Source organism: Xenopus laevis, chromosome 1S (genome assembly GCF_017654675.1).
Source record: "Xenopus laevis strain J_2021 chromosome 1S, Xenopus_laevis_v10.1, whole genome shotgun sequence".
NCBI classification, from domain to species: Eukaryota; Metazoa; Chordata; class Amphibia; order Anura; family Pipidae; genus Xenopus; species Xenopus laevis.
Window position 1 is genome coordinate 32880230 of NC_054372.1, and position 22272 is coordinate 32902501.

General features: G+C 38.9%; 1 protein-coding gene across 5 annotated transcripts in view; it reads left to right on the top strand.

Annotated features, from left to right (window-relative positions):
• Positions 1-22272, top strand: part of LOC108706612 (protocadherin Fat 1) — a 173242-nt gene that overhangs the window by 73148 nt on the left and 77822 nt on the right. For all 5 annotated transcript variants that reach the window (XR_005964876.1, XM_041579499.1, XM_041579501.1 and 2 more), the window contains exon 3: positions 927-1241. Coding sequence is in view for 4 of the 5 variants with exons in the window: in XM_041579499.1 (XP_041435433.1) it covers positions 927-1241 (315 nt within the window). In the remaining variant the exon portion in view is untranslated. The remainder of the gene's footprint in view (positions 1-926; positions 1242-22272) is intronic.

Genomic DNA, 22272 nt, shown 5'->3' on the forward strand with positions numbered 1-22272 from the left:
GTCAATTCTGCACCTATTGTTGCATTACCAATTCTTAAAGGGATACTGTAATGGGGAAAAATGTTTTTTTTCCAAAATGTATCATTTAAAAGTGCTGCTCCAGCAGAATTCTGCACTGAAATCTGTTTCTCAAAAAAGCAAACAGATTTTTTTATATTCAATTTTGAAATCTGACATGGGGCTAGACATATTTTCAGTTTCCCAACTGCCCCCAGTCATGTGACTTGTGCTCTGATAAACTTCAGTCACTCTTTACTGCTGTACTGCAATTTGGAGTGATATCACCCCCCTCCCTTTCATCCCCAGCAGCCAAACAACAGAACAATGGGAAGGTAACCAGATACAGTAACAGCTCCCTAACGCAAGATAACAGCTGCCTGGTAGATCTAAGAACAGCACTCAATAGTAAAATCCAGGTCCCACTGAGACACATTGTTACATTGAGTAGGAGAAACAACAGTCTGTCAGACCTGAGATGGCTGATTACACACCAATATTACAACTAAAAAAAATACACTTGCTGGTTCCGGAATGAAATTTTATATTGTAAAGTTAATTATTTGTAATTTAAACAGTGTAATTTAGAAATAAAAACGACATCATAAAAATCATGACAGAATCCCTTTAAGTCAGTAGCTTCTTCCCATTCTGAAAAGGGATTGATGGGAGAGGGGTTCTACATTTGCCATTTAACCTATTTGGGATAGTGTTTCTGTAAAAGGCTGCCGGAATGGCCCACAGCCGGACCTATACAGCTATACATAGGAATATTATTGGTCTATGCAACTCATATCTGCCTCTGGCTTGTATTTATAACAGCAGAAATTGATATTTTGTTGCAGTATATTCATGCATGACGTAGCTTGAACATTTTGACTAGCCATTTCTATTTCTTTGACAAAGATGTTTACATTTTATATTTCTAGGTACTATCCAGACTGCAGATAATCTTGACCGTGAAACCACCTCCCATTATTGGCTGAGCGTCTATGCAACAGATAGGGGTGTTGTTCCGCTGTCATCCTTCATTCAAATATACATTGAAATAGAAGATGTTAATGATAATGCCCCCCAGACAGTGGAACCTGTGTACTACCCAGAAGTCATGGAAAACTCCCCAAAAGATGCATCTGTGGTGCAAATCGATGCCTTTGATCCCGACTCCAGTTCCAATGACAGGTTGACATATAAAATCTCCACTGGGAACCCTCAAGGATTTTTCGCAATCAATCCTAAAACAGGTAAGTGGAAATAGTTATTGTTTGGCCATTCGACCTCACTTAAATTATTTTCAGTTATTTCCCAAAAACAGTGCAGTTTAGCTATTGTCTTTTTCTTACTTATTGGGATTTTTTTTTTTTTTAATTACAAATCAGTTTTTTTGTTTGTTCCAGTGTGTTGTTATACTTTTAGTCAAAGAGTGACATGTTGCCCTATTGGCTATTTTCTCCTCATTTGCAGAATGATTTTATAGCGTTTAAACGTCACATTTTAGGTTTTAATTTCAACCATATACCATAAGGTTAATATCACGCAGAGCTGGAGATCCACTGTCCTCCACCTGCATTTTATGCACAGGCCAAAAAGTAGCCATGCTTTAAGGTGGCCAAACACATCGCCAAATGAACAGATCTCTCCCCGATATGCCTACATTGAAGTGGGCGATATCTGGCTGATCCGATCGTGGGCCCATGGGATGGCCCCACAGACTGGCCAATAAGCTGCCGACTCGGTCTGTCTGCAGCTTTTATTGGGCCGTGTATAGGGGCCTTAAGGCATCATATAACTCCAGCTAAAATGTATAAGGATATGTCAAGGATTTACAATGATTAAGCTCTGCAGCTATTGCCAAAATACAAAATCTTCTGCCAGTTAATTGCTGCAAGGGTATCCAGATTGTGTTACATCCAATAATAGGGGTCACTCGTAGGGATGGGCGAATTTTTTCGCCCTGGTTTGCTGTGAAAATTACACCCATAGACTTGTATGGCGTCATGCATCAAAAAAGAAAATGACGCTCGTCAAAAAAAATTCATAGACTTTAATGGGTGTCGCCGATATTTTGCCAGCGTCGATTTTTTGTCAAAACAAAACGGGTCAAATTCGCCCAAGCCTAGTCACTCGTCTGTTAATTTTAATTTCCTTATACTATACAACGGGGCATCCTTAATCCCATACAGCTATCATTCTGACTAAGAAGAAGACATTTACATTATACGCCTTATTAAGGGAGATTAATATTGAGAGGGCTTTACAATATGGAGCAGTGTTTAGACGGAGTAGTTGTGTCTGTGTTAGAAGGGAAGAACACTTGCCAACTTCTAGTCTGTCCTTTTATAGTTTGAAACCCACAATGTATCATGTAGCAAGAAAATCAGTGTAAGTGGACAAACATTCCTTTGTACATTTAAATAAGGAGGGATCATTTCCCTGCCCTCATTAGCCTATTATACATTTATTTACAGAACTGCATTAGCAATTCATTACGTATTTATCCAGTGTATATCTGTTTGTTGATGTCATTGGGTCATGCTATAGAAGATGTATTTGCATATACATATCATTAAGACAAGTGTTTGGAGTTTAGCCGCACAATGGCTTTTCTGATGTGCAAATGATCTCCTACTTGTGGGAGGGGGAGATGGGGCAAACATGCTAAGCTGTATAGAGAGTTTTCTTTCAGTTTTAATGCCCTGTTAGCATCAAAATAAACTTCTTTAGAATAACAAAGCAGCTGGAAGGGCTTATTTCATGGAGGCATATCCCACTATACAAGCCTGCTTAGCCTGGTGTCACATGGGTTTTAGAATATTTGGAGTACATTTGCCCTGGCCCCCGAATTTGTGAAGGACCCAGGGGAAACAAAGATATAAAAGTCAACAGGAAATCTTTTTTTTTCTACAGGTATGGTCTCTTATCTGGAAACCCAATAACCAGAAAGCTCAGATTTATGAGAAGGCCACCTCCCCATGACTCCATTTTAAGCAAATAATTCTAGTTTTATAATGATTTTCTTTTTCTCTGTAATAATTAAACAGTAAGTTCTACTTGCCTCACAAGGAAACTTCGGGCGACATCGGAAAGCCCAAGTGATCCAAGTGCCATCTAGCTGGCGACTTATATTCTAGCCAGCTGGAAGGCATTTAGGGGAGATTAGTCGCCCGAATAGGCAATTTGTCACTGGGCGACTAATCTCCCCAAGTAGCCACGTCTGCCACCACCCTAAGGGCAGGGGCACACAAAGCTACTGGGGAAATTAGTGGCCCGGCGACAAATTGCTCCTTCTTCGGGCGGGGAAACTTTGGGCGAAGTGCTCTGAGTGCCATCCCGCCGGCGATTTAGATTCTAGTTGGCGGTGAGGCAGTTCGGGGAGATTAAGAAGAGGCAATTTGTCGCCGGGCGACTAAATCTCCACGAATCTTAGCGTGTGCCCTCACCCTAAAGGGTTGTGGTTGCCTTGGGCTGGTACAGAAGCCCAAAACACAATGTACAACATTTCTAACCTACTTCTTTAGATAAGGTTTAGTTCTCATTTCAAGAAGAAATTCTTCTGTAAAAACTGTCCCACCTTGAATTGCAACTTAGGCTAATAAATGTGTATAATGTTTCTTTTTTTTAGCAGTAAACCTTTCAAAGATTTCTGTGGAAGCTAGAAGAAGTTTCAAAATTCCATCCCCATAAGCACACCAAAGTGTTAAATGTTTCTCGCCAGTCCGGAGCCACTCTCGGAATGAACACATTTTTTTAAAGGTCACTCATGTCGTTTATACGTAGCAGTGAAACGGCAAAATATCAGCTTATTTTGTCTTCTGAAAAGATGGCACTGTGATATTAGTTGTTGCTGTCAATTGTGTAACCAGTGTAAACTGGAAAGGAATTTTTCTATATTTTTCTACATTTTCGGCTGTTCTTTTTCCAGAGATAATCATAAATATGTAAAATATGAATGCGTGAGGATGTTCATGTTTGCCACATAGGTGGAGACTGGACACATCAAGCTAGGTTCTTGTGTAGCAAATAGCCTGGAGTATGTTTCATGCCAAATTGTACCTTAGGCTATGGGCTTACATGGCATTATGACCCTAGAGGAAGAACAGTGGCAATCAAAATGACCTTAAAAGAATGCTGTCATGGGAAAAATGTTTTTTTTTTCTTTTCAAAACGCATCAATTAATAGTGCTGCTACAGCAGAATTCTGCTCGGAAATCCGTTTCTCACAAGAGCAAACCAATTTTTATATTAAATTGAAATCTGACATGGGGCTAGGCATATTGTCAGTTTCTCAGCTGCCCCCAGTCATGTGACTTGTGCTCTTGTAACTTCAGTTACTTTACTGCGGTACTGCTAGTTGGAGTAATTTCACCCCCTCCCCAGCAGCCTAACAATATAACAGTTGGAAGGTAACCAGATAACAGCTGCCTTGTAGATATAAATGCAGCACTCAATAGGAAAGTCCAGGTCCCACTGCGACACATTCTGTTACATTGAGTAGGAGAAACAAGAGCCTGCCAAAAAGCAGTTCCATCTTAAAGTACTGGCTTTTTCTGAAAGCACATGACTAGGCAAAAAGACCTGAGATGGCTGCCTACACACCAATATAACCACTTGCTGGTTCAGGAATGCAATTTTATATTGTAGAGTGAATCATTTGCAGTGTAAACAGTGAAATTTAGAAATAAAAACTACATCATAAAAATCATGACAGCATCCCTTTAATTATCTGATGCTTCTTGTAGAAAACCATGGGCATCATGAAATTATGGGTAGACACTGCTTAGCAAAACAAAGTGGGTGCTTCTGAATGGTGCCATACTATCACCACCAATGTTTGCCATAGATATGACCATAGATTTCCCATGGTGTTATGGGAAGCAGAGACCAGGGCCAGAACTAGGTGTAGGCAGAAGAGGCACATGCCTAGGGCACAACAATAGAGGGGCACTGGGCAGATATCTGTTAAAGTGTATTCTGCCTACCCCTAGCCCGTGTTTTGCTGCCCTCTGTCGTGCCACCTCTTTTACTCTCCCCTCCATCCCCTCTTCTACAGTGCGTGCATGGTCATGGTCAGGTGTGTGCATGCTCATGAGGAGGGTGGTGGCTTGCTGGGTTGCCTAGGGTTCCCAATTGGCTGAGATTGGAAGAGACAAGTAGTTAGGGGGCATCAGCTATTCATGACTGATGCCAAAGCAAGGGTTTCTGAGCATTGTCTGATGCTTTTAAATGACTACTTGTGCCATTAGCCTAAAGTTGGCATTTTCTGAGAAGATGAACTTTTGTACTAAAAATTCCCATCAGAAATGGGCCAGTAGCAGTTCAGTTTATAAGCAACCAATCTGACAGTAGCGATGCCCGGGGCTAGTGTTATTTCTGCTTGTTGCTCTGTGCTCACAGCGACTTTGCTATCAGAGCAGCGTGTGTGTGTATGTCGCTTGGCAAACATATGCAACGGCACAAAGCAAAAACAGATTCCACCCAAGATGAACAGCTGGGAATTCCAACACTGCCATTATCTAAACATATGGAATTGACGAAATATAATATTTATGAAATGTAACCTGTCGAGTTATTTCCAACTCCCATGCACCCAGTTTATGCCTGTTTAGCTTTGAAAGGAATTGGAACGTGTGTAACATTGCGTTTGAAAAATTCCAAACATACAAAATCGTTTCTGAATTTGTTTATCAGAAAAAACGCCATATTTATGGAACATGCAGTCCGACACAGATGGAAAATATGTTTTACCTTTTGGCCTGGAATAGGTTCTGTACTACATGAGTCATAATATACATCATAACTGTCGTGCCTCCCTCTTTCACTCTCCCCTCCATCCCCTCTTATTCAGAGGTACACAAAGGATTTGCATCTATCTGATTTAGGAGAATGGGAGACAACCCCATGTAACGTTGTCCAGTTTACCTCTGGGTAAAAATCCGTAGCCATAACCAAACCTAAACATAAAGGAATCACAGTTTCGGTTAAGGATTCTGCTGAATTCACGCCTTTTTTGTCTGAATTTGGCTGAATCAAGAGCCTGGCTCTGGCTGGCTGAACGCTATAATATAAAAAATTTGTCTTGTTTGCATCTGCACTAGGAATTTCCAGTGCTGCTGAAGTTTCAGTTACTGTTTGATATATACAGTATATATACGGTATATATATATATATATATATATATACATACACCAGTATTTACCTACATACACCTTCGCATAAAGAAGCATATTAAATACAAATGGATTTTTTAAAAAACATGTTTTCATAAATTTTTGTGATTATAGAGCACTAGCGGTTCCTTCCTAAACTCATTCCCGCCTACCCTATAAATAGGTAAATGTTTTTAAAGGGAGTTAATGTGCTCTGTCTAATCAAACCCTAAGCTGCAGCATTTTATTAGACTTTGAGATAAGGAGCAGCTCATTATGCAGTGGCCTTATCTGACCCTGCTAATTTTCTTTTACGAGCTTCTCCTCTACGAACATTGACTCTGCAGAACCAGGAAGTTTGGAAGTGAAATTGGTTTCAGTTTCTCATTAAATAGGAATAATGAATAATAAAACCCACATATACTTTTGATTGAGCTCATATTGAAAAAGGGTGTTTACTGTCTCTTTTACAGGTGACAGTTTCAGATACTTAATTTTATGGAAATCTGCTTATTTTATCTAAATTAACTATAATGCAAGCACAATGAACATAAAATGTAAAAAGGAACTACTGAGTTGACAGGAACCTTTTAATGTTGAACAGTGTCGCTGCTTCTATATGATAGCCCCCAATTAGCAGCTACGTTTGTCTTTACTTAAGGGCAGATTTATCAAGGGTCGAAGTGAAATTGAGGGAATTTTGGAAGTTAAAAAATTTGAAGTAATTTTTGGATACTTCGACGTTCGAATAGGCTACTACGACTTTTCCACTTCGAAATTCAACCCTTGATAAATCTGCCCCCAAGTGTTTCTTACAAATACAATGAAAGGCACAGCATCCTTTTAGCTTGTCCCTCATGTCTTTTTAATTTTATTTACATAAAAATATATTTTTCCCTTATGCACAGAAGTTTTGTTGCACACATAAAATGATTAGCTTGTCTGACGCCAGCAGATAAAGAACAGATTTGTTATGGCTGTTGGGTTTGACTTGTAGAAAAGCTTGACTTTACTTTAAATAAATTGGGTTCTCTGTTTATCTTGGTAATCATGGCACTGGGAATGCAAATATGCAGAGAGTAAACCTATGTACATGCAAGGATGCTTTAGTGTTGAAATAAAGCAGATTCTGCAAACAAATTGCTAATTACTGAGAAGTTCACATGGACAGTGAAGGAAATTGCTTATTTTTATTATATTATATTGCAGCTATTGATGCAGGATCAATATATTTATTTGCATGTCAAAATGGGTTGTTACAGGAAAACAGGATGTTTCTCTCCTGGAAAGCACCAGTGTACATTTTCAGGCAAAGAATTTATCAGAGGGTTTTAGTATAGGCACTTTACTGCATCTCCATGTAATCCTATAAAAATGCCTTCTTCTGTGTTTTTGCAAAATGACATGGGATTGCTGCATGCAGTAAAACAAATTAAACTGGAAGGGCAGGTAGGTATTCCTGCGAAAAAGCAATAATTGATTGTATTTTCCTTCAGATGCGCATTCATGTGGCAGTACCTGTCACTCTAATAAAATCTACGTGTGTGAAATTTGTTGGAAAAATCTCCCTCAAATGTGTACCTGTTAATAACTCTGACCTCCTTGCAGTGCTTTGTATCACTGCTTCATCTCCCAGAAGAGACTTTAGTATATTCAGACAGGTGGAAATTTGTATTATATTTAAAAAATGTAATAATTTTTGTGTTTTACACTTTCTGTCTTTAGTAGTTCCAAAAATATTAGCAGTTTTAGACTAACAGGCTTTCAGCTCAGCGTTTTACACTTTCTGCTTTTAGTGGTTTCAGAAATATTAGCAGTTTTAGACTAGCAGGCTTTCAGCTCAACAAAACTCCTTGAGGTTCATTGTCAATGACCCTAAGAGGCAGATTGTCTAAAATTCAACATTGTTATTTGTACAATTTTTCACCAAAAAAAATGTGTTTTTGATTTTTTCAATTCAAGTGTTCCAGACTTTGATTTTTGGGACTTATAAATTGAAAATAGAAAATTTGTGACGCTAAGGTTACTGACTCTCTTGTCAATTTAACAATTGTTTAATAATGCAAATATCCCAGAAACTGATAAAAATAAAAAACTTAAAAGTGCTGAAAGAAGCTCCCTGAGGATGAATTAATTTTTTTTGAGTTTTGATCCCCCTAAAAGTATATTTTAAACCTCTACAGAATAGACAGAAAATGCTACAACTGTATCCCACCCACGCATCATATAAAATCAGGGATACAATTCAGAAGATGTAAATGATAAATGTTTATTGGAAACAAAGTAGTTGTACCGGGGGTGATTGTAAGGCGCTCTTAAAGGGGTTGTTCACCTTTGAGTTAACTTTTATTATGATGTAGAGAGGGATATTCTGAGACAATTTGCAATTGGTTTTCATTTCTTATTACTTGTGTTTTTTGAGTTATTTTGCTTTTTATTCAGCCGCATTCCAATTTGCATTATCAGCAATCTGGTTGCTAGGGTTTAAATTACCCTAGCAACCACACATTGATTTGAATAAGAATATGGAATATTAATAGAGGAGGGTCGGAACAGAAAGATGAGTAATACAAAGTAGCAATGACAATAAATGACAGAGCATGTGTTTTTAGACACCCTTTTGAAAGCTACAGTCAGGAGAAGAAGGCAAATAATTCATAAACTATAAATAAAAATAAATAAATAATGAAGACCAATTGAAAAGTTGCTTAGAATTGGGCATTCTACAACATAGTAAAAGTTAACCTGAAGGTGAACCACCCATTTAATGAAGGAAAGCAAATGAATGCGACAAAGTTCTGCTAAATAAGGGCCAATAATGGCAACGGCACATTTCTCTAAACACCAGAATTCTTGCTTTTGGATGACGGGCAAAATGCTTATAAATACTTTTCCATAGACTGGTGTAGTAGTAATGCCGGAGCAATTGCTGACCAGGTGATTATCACTCGCACACGTGAACATAACACTTTGGAAACATACTGTACGTTTGTGAAAGTTATAAAAGTAGGTTATTCTGGCAGGCTGAAATCATCTCTATATATAACAACTCTATATATAAATGTTTCATTACATTCTTAGCAAAGCTTTGTAATTTATTTGCACCTTCCTACTGTAATTTAGGCTTTATGCTTACCGCTGAAAGGAAGATCAATTTTCACTTCTTTTCATGCCTTCGTCAGCCTTGATAATTACCAGAACGTTTATCGGGAATTGGTAATTAGCCGTTTCTTATTTATGATGAGGATGGAGGTTTGTGAGAACTTAAGTACAAAATTCATTATGAATCCAAGCTCTCGAATGAATTAAAACCTCATGTTTTGGACTGTAGACCTTAATATAAAAGGTCTACAGTCTTCATTTAATCACATGTAAAGGGTATGTATTGCCGCTTGGAAAACGAAATTACTGGAGAGGAAATATTGGATGCCTCATGGGGCCTTTCTTAGTTAAGGGGGAACTTCACAAAAACACAACTTAAGCTTTTTGAAAAGTAAACATAATTTCAAACAACATTGCATTATACATCAATTAAAAAATATGCAGACTTTTCATGATTTTTAATGGTTTCTGACAGTTCCCTAAGCCTAGCCCCCTGCTCTTCTGCTGATCTTTCTGACTACTTTGCTGAGCTGGCTGACTACTGTTACTTTGTATCAACAGCCATCTGTCCTCAGCCTGCATCCTCCAAACCCCACAATTCCCTGCACATGGGATTTCAATAAGGAAAGGAACATCACAGTGCAATGCATTGTGGGTTATGTAGTTCCTGCATGCTGTCTGTAAGCTGTGGAGACGTTCAGTGTTTTAATCCCTCCTTCCCTGCCAGGATTTCAAATGATGCCAAAAGAGAACAGTTGAACTTAAACAGCTGGATTTCATCATAGAAAATGGCATTTATTTATACTTTTTGAAGAAACAGGTAACTGTGATGGGTATATTAGGAGTTTCTATGTTGTCTGGGCCTCTTTATCAAATTTTGTTTCGGCAGCCGGAGTTCCCCTTTAATGTTATGATTCCAGTTCATGTCCTGCATCAGGAGCCCCCAGCCTTTTTTAGCCGTGAGCCACATTCAGATGTTAAAAGAGGTTGGGAGCAACACAAGCGGGTGGTGTAAACTAAGTGCTGTGATTGACAACTGGATTCCCTATCTGGATTGTCTGCAAAGCCATCCATCAACACAGAACTAAAACAGTTCCAGCCATTTATACTTTGGAAATGGTAAATAAAAATACAGTTTCTATATCTAGAGTTTAGGGTTAAAGGCAATTATTTTGATACTGTGGTATCTCCTTAATGCAGGATGAAGCTAAAGGGCACCCGGTGTAGCACAGTGAGCACTGCAAGTGCTATTAATCTGAAATATGAGAGAGTTGTTGCTTCTTTATTTTAACCAGTGTATTTGGCACCTGTTCTAAGAAATCAACTTCCCCTTTTTTATAAAAAGAATGTATGTTGACTTCAGAGAATACAACATCTAGTGCCGAAGCCTTCTGAGCTTTTCGGGGGAAACCGTCTTCGTTCAAAGGCTGATGTGCCGCAGCAGAACACAAATTCCAGGCTGACCGTTCTGTCATGTGAACTTACAGTGTGGCACTTTAGTTTATTCCAGGAATGAAAGGTTGGCGCTTGAAAAATATCTTTCTGTATATTCTTCTTCCATGTGTATTCTGAGATACTGTTACATGAAAGCAAGCCCCATTCATAAGCCGGAAAACCTCAACCCGTACTACGGCAGCTGCAATTTTGGATGTTATTGAAGTTTTTACATAGCAGGGAACGGCATAGATTTTTTTTTTAACTCACGAATGGTCAGTGTATTGTCCCTTTAAACTCTGGAAGTTTGTGAAGGGCCATAAGGGATAAATTCAGTTAACTATACCTGATAAGCATATTCATGTTAGTGTCTGCTGGTGTCAGGGCTATCCGTGTATTTATAATTCATTGTGGCATCTGTTGTTTTGCTTTAACTTACACTGAATATGTTATCCTGCTTTATCCGTGTTCTCTGATGGCAAGTTGTTTGAAAGCAAAATCATATTTGTGGTCACATGTGCGCTTAACCCATGGAATGTATAAAAGAGGAATATTGCCCTCCCCATAGTCCTTGTTCTATGTGATACTTGTTTGCTACTAAACCCTTGGCTTCAAGTTTCACTGGATTGTATTCAGGTCTGGAGGGGCCCCTGCAAATGCAGAAAGACAGGGGCCCTATCCCGGTCCGGACTGAGAATTAAAATAGACCCTGGCATTTTAGGTACACAGAGGCCCAATCAGCCCACAAGGAGACCCAAATAACCCCCACCAGTCCACTAAATACTGACTTTCTATGGCACCTTATAGCAGCCCCTCTGGCATTTGCCAGAACCCACGGATTGGCAGTCCGGGCCTGGCCCTATCTAGTTGTAGGGAAATTAGTACATAAAGCTGGTATATCTGACATGCAGCACACTTCAGCTCCTGTAAAACGGGTTGTTCACCTTTAAATAAATTTTTTGTATGATGTAGAGATTGATATTCTGAGACAATCCGCAATTGTCTTTTTACTATTTATGGTTTTTGTGTCATTTAGCTTTTTATTCTGCAGCTCTCCGGTTCGCAATTTCATCAATTTGGACGCTTGGTTTCAATTTATCCTAGCAACCATGCAGTAATTTGAATAAGAAACTTTAATATGAATAGGATAGGGCCTAAGTTGAATGATAAGTGATAAAATGTAGTGATAACAATACATTTGTAGCCCTACAGAGCATTTGTTTTCAGACACCCTGTTTGGAAGCTGAAAAGAGTCAGAGGACGAAGGCAAATAATTCAGAAACTATAAAAAAAAATAAAAAATAAAGGTCAGTTGAAAAACTGTGTTGAATTAGCTATTCTATAACATACTAGTAGTTCACTGAAAGCTATTCTATAACATACTAGAAGTTCACTTAAAGGAGAACTAAAACCCAAAACTAATGAAAACCCCTACCCTCCATAGTCCCCCCTCCCTGTTTCCCCCGCATAGGTGTTAATAACTATAAGTCTTTATTTACCCCTCGATGCAGTCAACGGAGCTCACGGGCGCCGTCTTCACCACTTCGGGAATCTTTAGGTGCCTTTGGCAATTTCCGTGGCTGTCGGCACATGCACAGTTGTTCTGGACCGGAAAATCGGTACAACTGCGCATGCACCAATACGCCACTTACTTACTGAAGATTCCCGAAGCGGTGAAGATGGTGCCTGTGAGCTCCGGGAAATAATAATGGGTTGCTGGGAATTTCCCTAGACTGGAAAACACTAGGACTTGGGCCTATAAGATCGCTGGTTGTATTTATTGGTCATCTGGCCAGGAACCATGGTGTGTCAGGAGGGATTCTAGGAGTTGTAGTGCAATTACAATGGAAGGGCTCCAGGTTAGATATTCGTAAATAATTTAATTTCCTCCTTCCCTCTCAGATGGGGGTGTTGTCTTCCTACATTATCAAGGACCCCAATGATAACTTATCTTAAAGTTGAATGCAGCTGTTTGAAAGAGGTGGGTAAGGGGGTAAAGGGGCTGCCAGTAAATGTCAGATAGATGTTCAGTTGAAAGTGGATGCAGAACTCAGACCTGTGAGATCTATTACACTTTAACAAGATAATTCTTTTTGCGTTTGAAACCATATATCACTTTTTTGTTTTACAACCATGGCATAAGGTTTCTTTTTATTATTTTCTGGCAAGCAGATAAGGTTTTCTATAATCATTTTCATATTGTTTCATTTTTCCTAATGGCAAATCCACCTGTTGGACAGTTTATGTTTATCCCCTGTCGTTTTAGCAGCTCATTGGTCCTTTAATTGTTGTCCCCGATGCAATCGAAACATAAAGCACAAAAGTAATTTGTGCCTTGGGAAATGCCGAGACTGGCCTAAAATCAATTTCCAGATTGCAGCAAAACTGCCTTGCAAATCCTCCCTTGTTCGGCGCTCGAGCCGTTGGTTCCTCTGTGTCTGACACTGGCAGTGTAGAAAATAGGGAGGATTAAAGTTCTCAGACTGTTTGCACAGCGATGTGTAGCGACCATAAAGCTTTGTGTCTGATTGCATCTCAAATGATTGTCTATAAATAAGGCTGTCTCCAGGGGAAAATACCACATGTAGATGTTTAATCTCCTGCATATCTTCCAAATTCTACTGACAAAATAAATTAGGATTTTCTTTAGGGCTTTTGTAATTGCTTATTCTTTCTAATTTCATTTTTGAAGATGATTAAAAAACAATCTATTTGTGGTTGATTTATTTTTTTTAGAAACGTGTAGAATTGGTGTTTCAAACACAGGGTGTAATAATTTTAAAGGGTCACTTTATCCCCAGATTTTCCAAATGAGTTGTGCTTACTGCGGGGAGGATAATTATACTGCCATAGTTTAATATCTCTACATAAAGTCAAGTTAAAGTGGACCTGTCACCCAGACACAAAAATCTGTATAATAAAAGTCCTTTTCAAATTAAACATGAAATCCAATTTCTATTTTTTATTAAAGCATTCATAGCTGCTGTAAGCTCATTTAAACATCTCAGCTGTCAATCAAATATTGTCTGCCCCTCCTCTATGCCTGTGGCATAGAGGCGGGGCAGACAATTACTTTCACTTTCCATTCAGCACTTCTTAGATGTCACTGCTCTCTACCTATTCCTCTGTTCTCTTTACCATTTAATTGTGTAACCAGGGCATAGGGATGGACATCGGGTCCCCCATTCTGGTGCACAAACAAGATTCTGAGATGATGCAAGGCTTGTCTTAATAACAGTGTCCACAAAATGGCTCTTGTCTGCTTGCCATTATTATGAATTCCCAGACTAAAGGAAACAAGATCCAAATAGTTTATATAGTGTAATTAAAGTTCATTTTGCTTGACTAATGTGACAAAATAGGATTATGAATCATTTTTTTGGGTGACGGGTCCCCTAGAGATCTGCTGTTTATAGAGGGGCCATTTTAGGGTAAGGGCACACCTGGCGATTCAGGGAGATTTAGTAGTCTGCCGACTAATCGCCTCTTCTTTGGGGCGACTAATCTCCCCGAACGGCTTCCCCCTGTCTTCCGCCGGCTATAATGAAAAATCGCCTGCGGCATGGCACACGCAGCGCTTCGTATTCCGAAGTTGCCTCACGAGGAAACTTCGGGTGACTTCGGAATACGAAGCGCCACGTATAGACCATGGATCCTGCATGCGTCTTCTCGATGTATTATCACACAATATTAGAGATATGGGATAGACATTTGCCTGCATTCGGTATAAAGGTGACAATGCGCTACTGCCTTACAACTCTGGTTTCTTGATTTAATCCCAACCTATGAGTTTGTTGTTCTCTTCAAAACTTCCTGGTTTTACTCTGGGTCCTGCTACACAATAAAATATATAGGTAGATTTATTGGCTCCTAATGAAACCAAGGTGTTCTGTTGGGTGTCATAAGGAATTTATCAGGAAATATAATAATAGTCGTCAAATGGGAAACACATTTGTATAAATAAGAACAAAAAATTGCATTTGAAGCGCAATATTAGACGGGTCACACTGTGCATTTCTTTCTGTTCATGGGAGTTTTTCCATTTATTACCTGGTGGGATTTTACATCCAAGCCCTAGTCAGATTTCAGTCAAGGAAGCCATTGTTTTTCCCAATGCAGGTCAACAAGCTGCATACCTGGTTAACAAGCAATGATGCTCCATCTATCAAGAACAGCTTAGCCTGAACTAAACAAGCAAACTAAGTCCAAAGCTCATACAATTTTTTAATCATATTTTAATCTTTCCATGAAATACCTACAAAGTGAAAATAACAGTTACGTTTCTAGTGACCTTTTAAATGTTTTCACCAGTCCAGTAACTCATAACAGCTAATCACCTTTAGCTGCGGCCAGTCAAGCTAGAATGTTAAAAGCAAATGTCGATTCATTTGAATGTGGCTGCTCTCGTGCCTTTTCTTCTGAAAATCAAAGAGACAAGGTTCATAACAATATGTATGAATAAATCACTGTAATATTTTCTAGGTACAAAAAAACAGGGAGTCAGGGCCCTCAGCAATCATCTGTGATATATACCATGTTGTTTAGGGGATCGTCGCTTTTTCATGAGTTACTTTGTTAGCTTGAAATTTCATTATTCATTTCTAGCAAATATATACAACCAAAATACACAAATTAGCTGAAACAAGAAAGGCATTTAACAACTAAAGGTCCCTGTGCTTTAACATATGGTGTTGATTCATCTCAAAGCCACAGAGCTAAGTTCATGCAGTGAGGAACGTATTCTCTTTTGTGTTTTTTCAATGGAGTGTTCACAGCAGTGGCAGAAAAAAAAAGCAAGTTGTAAAGCCAACAGGGAGTGCCGTTGACAAAGGTATGACTTTGCACAATGCAAGTGACACTAGGGCCCAGAAGCTTTAAGGAGTCACTGAGCCTGATGTAGAATTGTTTATTGTAATTTCTTATAGCACAAAGATAAAATGGGCTACCAATTTTGCACAGTGACCCTCCAAGGATGTTTTTTTCCAACCCTGGTGATGAACAGTTCTTTAATTAAGGGTCCGGTAACTGGACCACTATGTTGTTTCTATGTTGTACATTACACTTTGGAAGTGGAATATTGACACTTGGACAAGGGAAGAAAAATATCCTATAGAGCCAATGGAAATTCAAGAGCCAGTCTTTAGGTTTTAAACTAGTGGGTTCCTCACTTACTACTGAGGATAAGAGCATAGCAATGTTTCTACCTCTGGTTGACAAATGCCTTGAATATTGTACAGGGAGGCAAGGCTCTTAACAGTGACTCTAAGGGTTGTGGCACTCTTAGCGTTCCGGGGAGATTACGGTAGTCGCCCAGCGACAAATCTCCTCTTCTTCGGGTGACTAATCTCCCTGAAATGCCTTCGGTTTTCCAAAGTCGCCCAGGTTTCCTCGTGAGGCGACTTCAGAAAACTAACCAATCCGAGTGCCATCCCACCGGCGATTCACACTCTTGCTGGCCGGAAGGCATTTCAGGGAGATTAATCTCCCACAAATTTTACTGTGTGCCACCAGCCTAAGGCTGTGGTAGACGTGGCAATTCTGGGAGATTTTCAGGCGACTATTCTCCCCCAAAAAAAATCTTCCCGCCGGCAATTCCAATTCACGCTGGCGGGATGGCACTCTGATCGCTTTAGTTTTCCGAAGAGGCCCTAAGTCTCTTGTGAGCCATCCCACTGGCGATTCTTGCCAGTGGGAAGGCTTTTCGGGGAGATTAGTCACCCGAAGAAGAGGAATCTGCACGTCTGCTTTAGGTTGGTTTATGACTTCAACACTCATGTGTTTCTAGATACTGTGTGCCTTGCACTAACAGGAGCGGTTGGGACTCATTAGCCTTTGAAGCAAAGTAGCACTATAAAAGAACACGGTTATTAAGATATATATATGTGATATTGCCCAACCATAAAGCTGTTCAAAGTGATGCCATTTTTATTGGACCCATGTAAATCAGGTGAACACTAAACATCTGTTGTTTGGCTCCTTCTGACTCAGGGTTATCAATGTTGTCACCTTTCAGATGTACTGTAGGACTATGAACTTGACTTACTTGTTCTAACATGCGCACCCAGAAAGTTGGGTGTGGTAGGATATGATGCTGCAAGTTTCTAAATTTACTTGAACATATTTCTTGAATTGTATTTTGTACAAAAAAATCATAAGCCAACAAATCATGGTTTTATTTAAATTTGGGGAAGTGACTTTGCCTATTATACAACACAAGAAAAATATTTTTTTTTTAAGGGACCTTTGTATCTGTTAGGAATAACTGCACTGTTAATAAAATGCTCTTTATCTTTTATGTGGGTTGCCAATAACTTTTAGTCACACAGGAGAAATTTGCACTTAGCATTGATTTCAGGATTGAGTTTTTTTGTCTCTGACATTGATTGGAGATGGCTAAATGCAAGAATAACTGACCTTTTCTTACAAAGGTGAATTAGCAGTGTATTTCTCTCATTAAAATAATGATTTTCATCCTAATTAAGGCAAATTATGTTTTCCATTATCTTCTACACACTCTTACCCCATTCACACGTACAGCCACAGACTGTAATTAAATAGTACACTTCATGGCCAAAAATATATAGACAACTGTCTGTCCAGTATATAATTTTTAGCCAATGATGTTAAAGGAACAGTTACACCAAAAAATGAAAGTGTTTTAAAGTAATGAAAATATCATGTAGTGTTGCCCTGCACTGGTAAAACTGATCTGTTTGCTTCACAAACACTACTATAGTTTATATAAACAAGCTGCTGAATAGCAATGGCGGAAACTGAAAAAAGGCTATATGACACAGGATAAATAGTGGATAACAGACAACATGTTCTACAGAGCTTATCTGTTATCTGCTGCTTAACCTGAGCATTTTCTCCTTTAAAATGGCTGCCCCCATGGTTACACAGCAGCTTATTTACATTTGCTATAAACAATAGCAGTGTTTCTAAAGCAAACACACCAGTTTTACCAATGCAGGGCAACACTGCATTATATTTTTATTACTTTAAAACACTTTCATTTTTTGATGTTACTGGTCCTTTAATATTGTCACCCCTCCCTTTGCTGCTATAATAGCCTCTATTCTTCTGTGAAGCCTTTCTAGTTGATTTTGAAATATTGTTAGTAAGTTTTGCTTACATTCAGCCACAAGCTTTAATTAGGTTGGTAATTGTTGACAATCGGATTCAGACCTGGATTGGAGTCAGCAATTCAGTTCACTTTGTAGGTGTTTAGTTGGGTTGAGGTCAGATTTATCTGCAGGCTATAAAAAACAAATGGTGCACAAAGCCAAAATGAGTACTACCAAAATAAATACGATTTCAAAAGTTTAAAAAAAAAATAATATAGGCAGGAATGCATACTCACAGTTCACCCCAGTCCAACGGTGCATGCACACAGTAACATAATGATACAAGTGAGTTCCTCCGAAAAATAGGACAGCAAGTAAAAAAATACAAAATATTTATTAGGACATATTGGCAAAGGCCTAATGCGTTTCGTGCCTATTAGGGCACTTACTCATAGGTCACAGCCCCTATATAAGCTTTGTACAGGGGTGTGCCATTTAGCCTATGAGTAAGTACCCCAATAGGTACGAAACGCGTTAGGCCTTTGCCAATATGTCCTTATAAATGTTTCGTATTTTTTTACTTGCCCTTCTATTTTTTGGAGGAACTCACATTAATTGTTATGTTATCTGCAGGATAGTCTTTTTACTGGACCAGGGACCCTTCTTACAGAAACCACTGAAAAATCTGTTTCCACTGATTCGAAGGTGCCCATAGCTTTTGTCATATAGCATATTATTACTCGACATTCTTTTAAAATTGCATTCCAGGTTATTTCATGGTAAGAGGTGCTTCAGGCCAGAATAGAGCAGGCCAATAGACAAGCAGCATAAACGTCACTACAGTTACAAGAAAGCTATTTCAATTGTCAACAGCAAATCCTGTTACTCGCTCAGTTACTTTTTGTTCTGTAAATGTTATTTATTTTCTGGAGAGATTCATCTGTTAGATGTACAGATATGTTAAAAGTATCATTTAAATAACCCTTACCAGATCTGTAATATGTTGGTTATCCAATATACGACATGACTGATATAATATAATGAAGACTTCATACAGGTGTTGGATCCATTGTCTGGAAACCCGTTATCCAGAAAGAGCTGGATTATGGAAAGGCTGTCTCCCATAGACTCCATTTTATCCATATAATCCACATTTTTAAAAATGATTTTCTTTTTCTCTGGAATATTAAAAGAGTACCTTATACTTGATCCAAACTAAAGGTGGCCATACACGGATAGATCCGCTCGTTTGGCGATGTCGCCAAACGAGCGGATCTCCCTCCGATATGCCCACCTTGAGGTGGGCAATATCGGGCTGATCCGATCGTGGGCCCTAGGGCCCAACGATCGGATCCTAGCGTTCGCCAAACGGGCGGTCGGATCGCGGGACCGCATCAACGAACAGATGCGGCAGCGATCCGACGGGATTTTTAACCCCATCCGATCAAGATCTGGCCGACTTTCGGCCAGATCTCGATCGGGGAAGCCCGTCGGGGGCCCCCATACACGGGCCAATAAGCTGCCGACTTGGTCTGTCGGCAGCTTTTATCGGCCCGTGTATGGCCACCTTAAGATATAATTAGGGATCCACCGAATCCACTATTTTGGATTCAGCCGAACCCCTGAATCCTTCGTGAAAGATTCGGCCGAATACCGAACTGAATCCTAATTTGCATATGCTAATTAGGGGTGGGAAGTGGAAAACATTTTTTTTTTGTGACAAAAAGTCACTCAATTTCCCTCCCCGTCCCTAATTTGCATATGCAAATTAGGATTGGTATTAGGTTCGGACGGGCAGAAGGATTCCACCGAATCCTGCTGAAAAAGGCCGAATCCCGAACTGAATTCTGAATTTGGTGCATCACTAGATATAATTAATTCTAACTGGAAGCAAATCCAGCCTATTGGGGTCATTTAATATTTACATGATTTTCTAGGAGACATAAGTTATGAAGATCCAAATTATGGAAAGATCCATTATCAGGAACACCCCAGGTCCTGAGCATTCTGGATAACAGATCCCATACCTGTGTATTGGATTTAGAAGTGGGCCTTAGTGAGGCTGGAGGTTATATAAATCCTTTGAAGGATTTAATCAGACCAGTTAAACATCAGTGTTTTGTGTAACAAATTGGTTCTCGAACACGTTATTTGGGTTGTGGAATATAAATTCCTCGAGTTTTTCATTCTAAAAGTTGCTGATGGATCAAACCAGATCTGTGTTTGATATTGTAGTTTCCTTATTATTTCTATTTACTCTGATCTACACTTGTATTTGCCTTGTTGTGTCATCTACACACTTGCTAAAATGCAAATGTAGAGATTGGCAGTAGACTGGCGATACACTTTAATTCTTTTATAGAAAAACATCTTGTAAAGGAGCTTTGAGGACCTCGGCTATCTGTTCCGTGAGATATTCTAACCATCAACAAGGCTGTTGTTACTGCCAGCACTCCTACATATGAAAGGAGCTACTTATTCTGCCTTTGTGTTTGGCTGTGCTGAAAAGAGTTGCCACCTGGTCTCATATTAAATGAAAGCATTTGTTACTGAAAACTGGCTGAGTCTGTCCTCTGCAATCTCTGATATTAACAGGGAACCCATGGCCAATTCTTTGTCCTCCTCCCCCATGCCTATCATTCCTCCATCCAAACAAACCAATTACTGGCTAAAGCAGTTTATTCTGTGGCCAGGTTATATCCTAACATAATTGCAACCTTCATTGCTATGTATAAGAAGAACTGCAAAGACTGTTGTATAATCATATATTTAGAAAATGGCAGGAAAAAATGTATTTTTGGGAAGAAACCAGACCTAAATAACACTGTTTAGCATACCCGTGAGTAGTGGGGTAAATATGTGTATGATATGTAATTTGTTTTCCACTCATGATGGGGGATATGTACAAATGTTGTTGAATAGTCATAGCCACAGTGTGCTTAGGTTGATAAATTACTGATTAATAACACCAAGCAAATATTGTACAGGTATGGTATCCATTATCCGCAAACCTGTTATTCAGAAAGCTCCGACTGACGTAAAGGCCGTCTCCCATAGACTCTTATCTAAATAATCCAAATTTTAAAAAACGATTCCCTTTTTCTATGTACAGGTATGGGATCCATTATCCTGAATCCTGTTATCCAGAAATTCCCAAATTACGGAAAGGCCGTCCCATAGGCTCCCTTATTAAAAAAAAAATAATCCAAAAATTTAAAAATGATTTCCCTTTTCTCTGTAATAATAAAACAGTACCTTGTACTTGATCCAAGCTAAAATATAATTAATCCTTATTGGAAGCACAACCAGTTTATTGGATTTATTTAATATTCACACGATTTTCTAGTAGACTTAAGGTATGAAGATTCAAATTATGAAAAGATCTGTTATCCAGAAAACCCCAGGTCCAGAGCATTCTGGATAACAGGTCCCATACCTGTAATAATAAAACAGTAGCTTGTACTTGATCCCAACTAAGATATAATTAATCCTAATTGGAAACAGAGCCAGCCTATTGGGTTTATTTCATGTTTACATGATTTTCTTGTAGACTTAAGGTATGAAGATCCAAATTACAGAAAGAACCATTATCCGGAAAACTCCAGGTCCCGGGCATTCTGGATAACAGATCCCATACCTGTACCATTTTCCAGAATAATTTAGTTGCTGGAGCCAGTATTAAATTAAATTAAATAATAATAAATAAAAAAAAAGGACCCACTCGTTATCCAAATGTGACTTTTATAGTCACATTTGGATAATGAGTGGGTCCTAGACCATTTTTAGGAAATTACTGAAACATGAAAGTAAAGGTTAAGTATCACGTTTTTTTCAGATTATGTAAATTTTAATCATTCAGGATCGGTACATTTGCATAACTACTGTGGTATGAGGACTGTGAATGTATAAAATATATAGGCTGAGGATGTATGTAGTGACAGATGCCATATATTTCTACCATGGAGATAATCTTATAACCCTTTCCAGCACTAAAGGTGTCTTAATTTTTTCTCAGAGCTAAAGTTCTAGTTTGATGTTTTTGCATCCTTCCCTGCTTGTCATGCAGCGATTTCTCCCCCTAGCAAATACATTTTGTTAGGCTGCAGGTCCTCTGCACAGAATCGTTAAAATGATTGATGCCTACAGGGGTGAGCTAACTTGAAATTCTTCTAGCTTCTCTGCTGTTTTTCTCAGAATCCATCCTCTTCTCTTTTTCTCCCTTTAGCACAGGAAAGGAAGTTTTTCAAGGCTGTGTTTTGGCTAGGTAAAGTTGTGCATATGAGAAAAATAATAATAATGATTAGAATCTAAATAATCATGCTTAGAATCTAAATAATCATGCTTAGAAAGAACACATTTTATTTTCAAATCACACATTTTTAAAGTTTTTAAAATAAAGCACCCTAAACTGCAGTCCTGCGGGGAACCAATTTGTTAAACCTGAACCCGACCCGAAACCTGCATACTTACCCACTGGGACCCGCAACCCGACACTCAAGTACCTTATCCACATCCCTATATGCTGA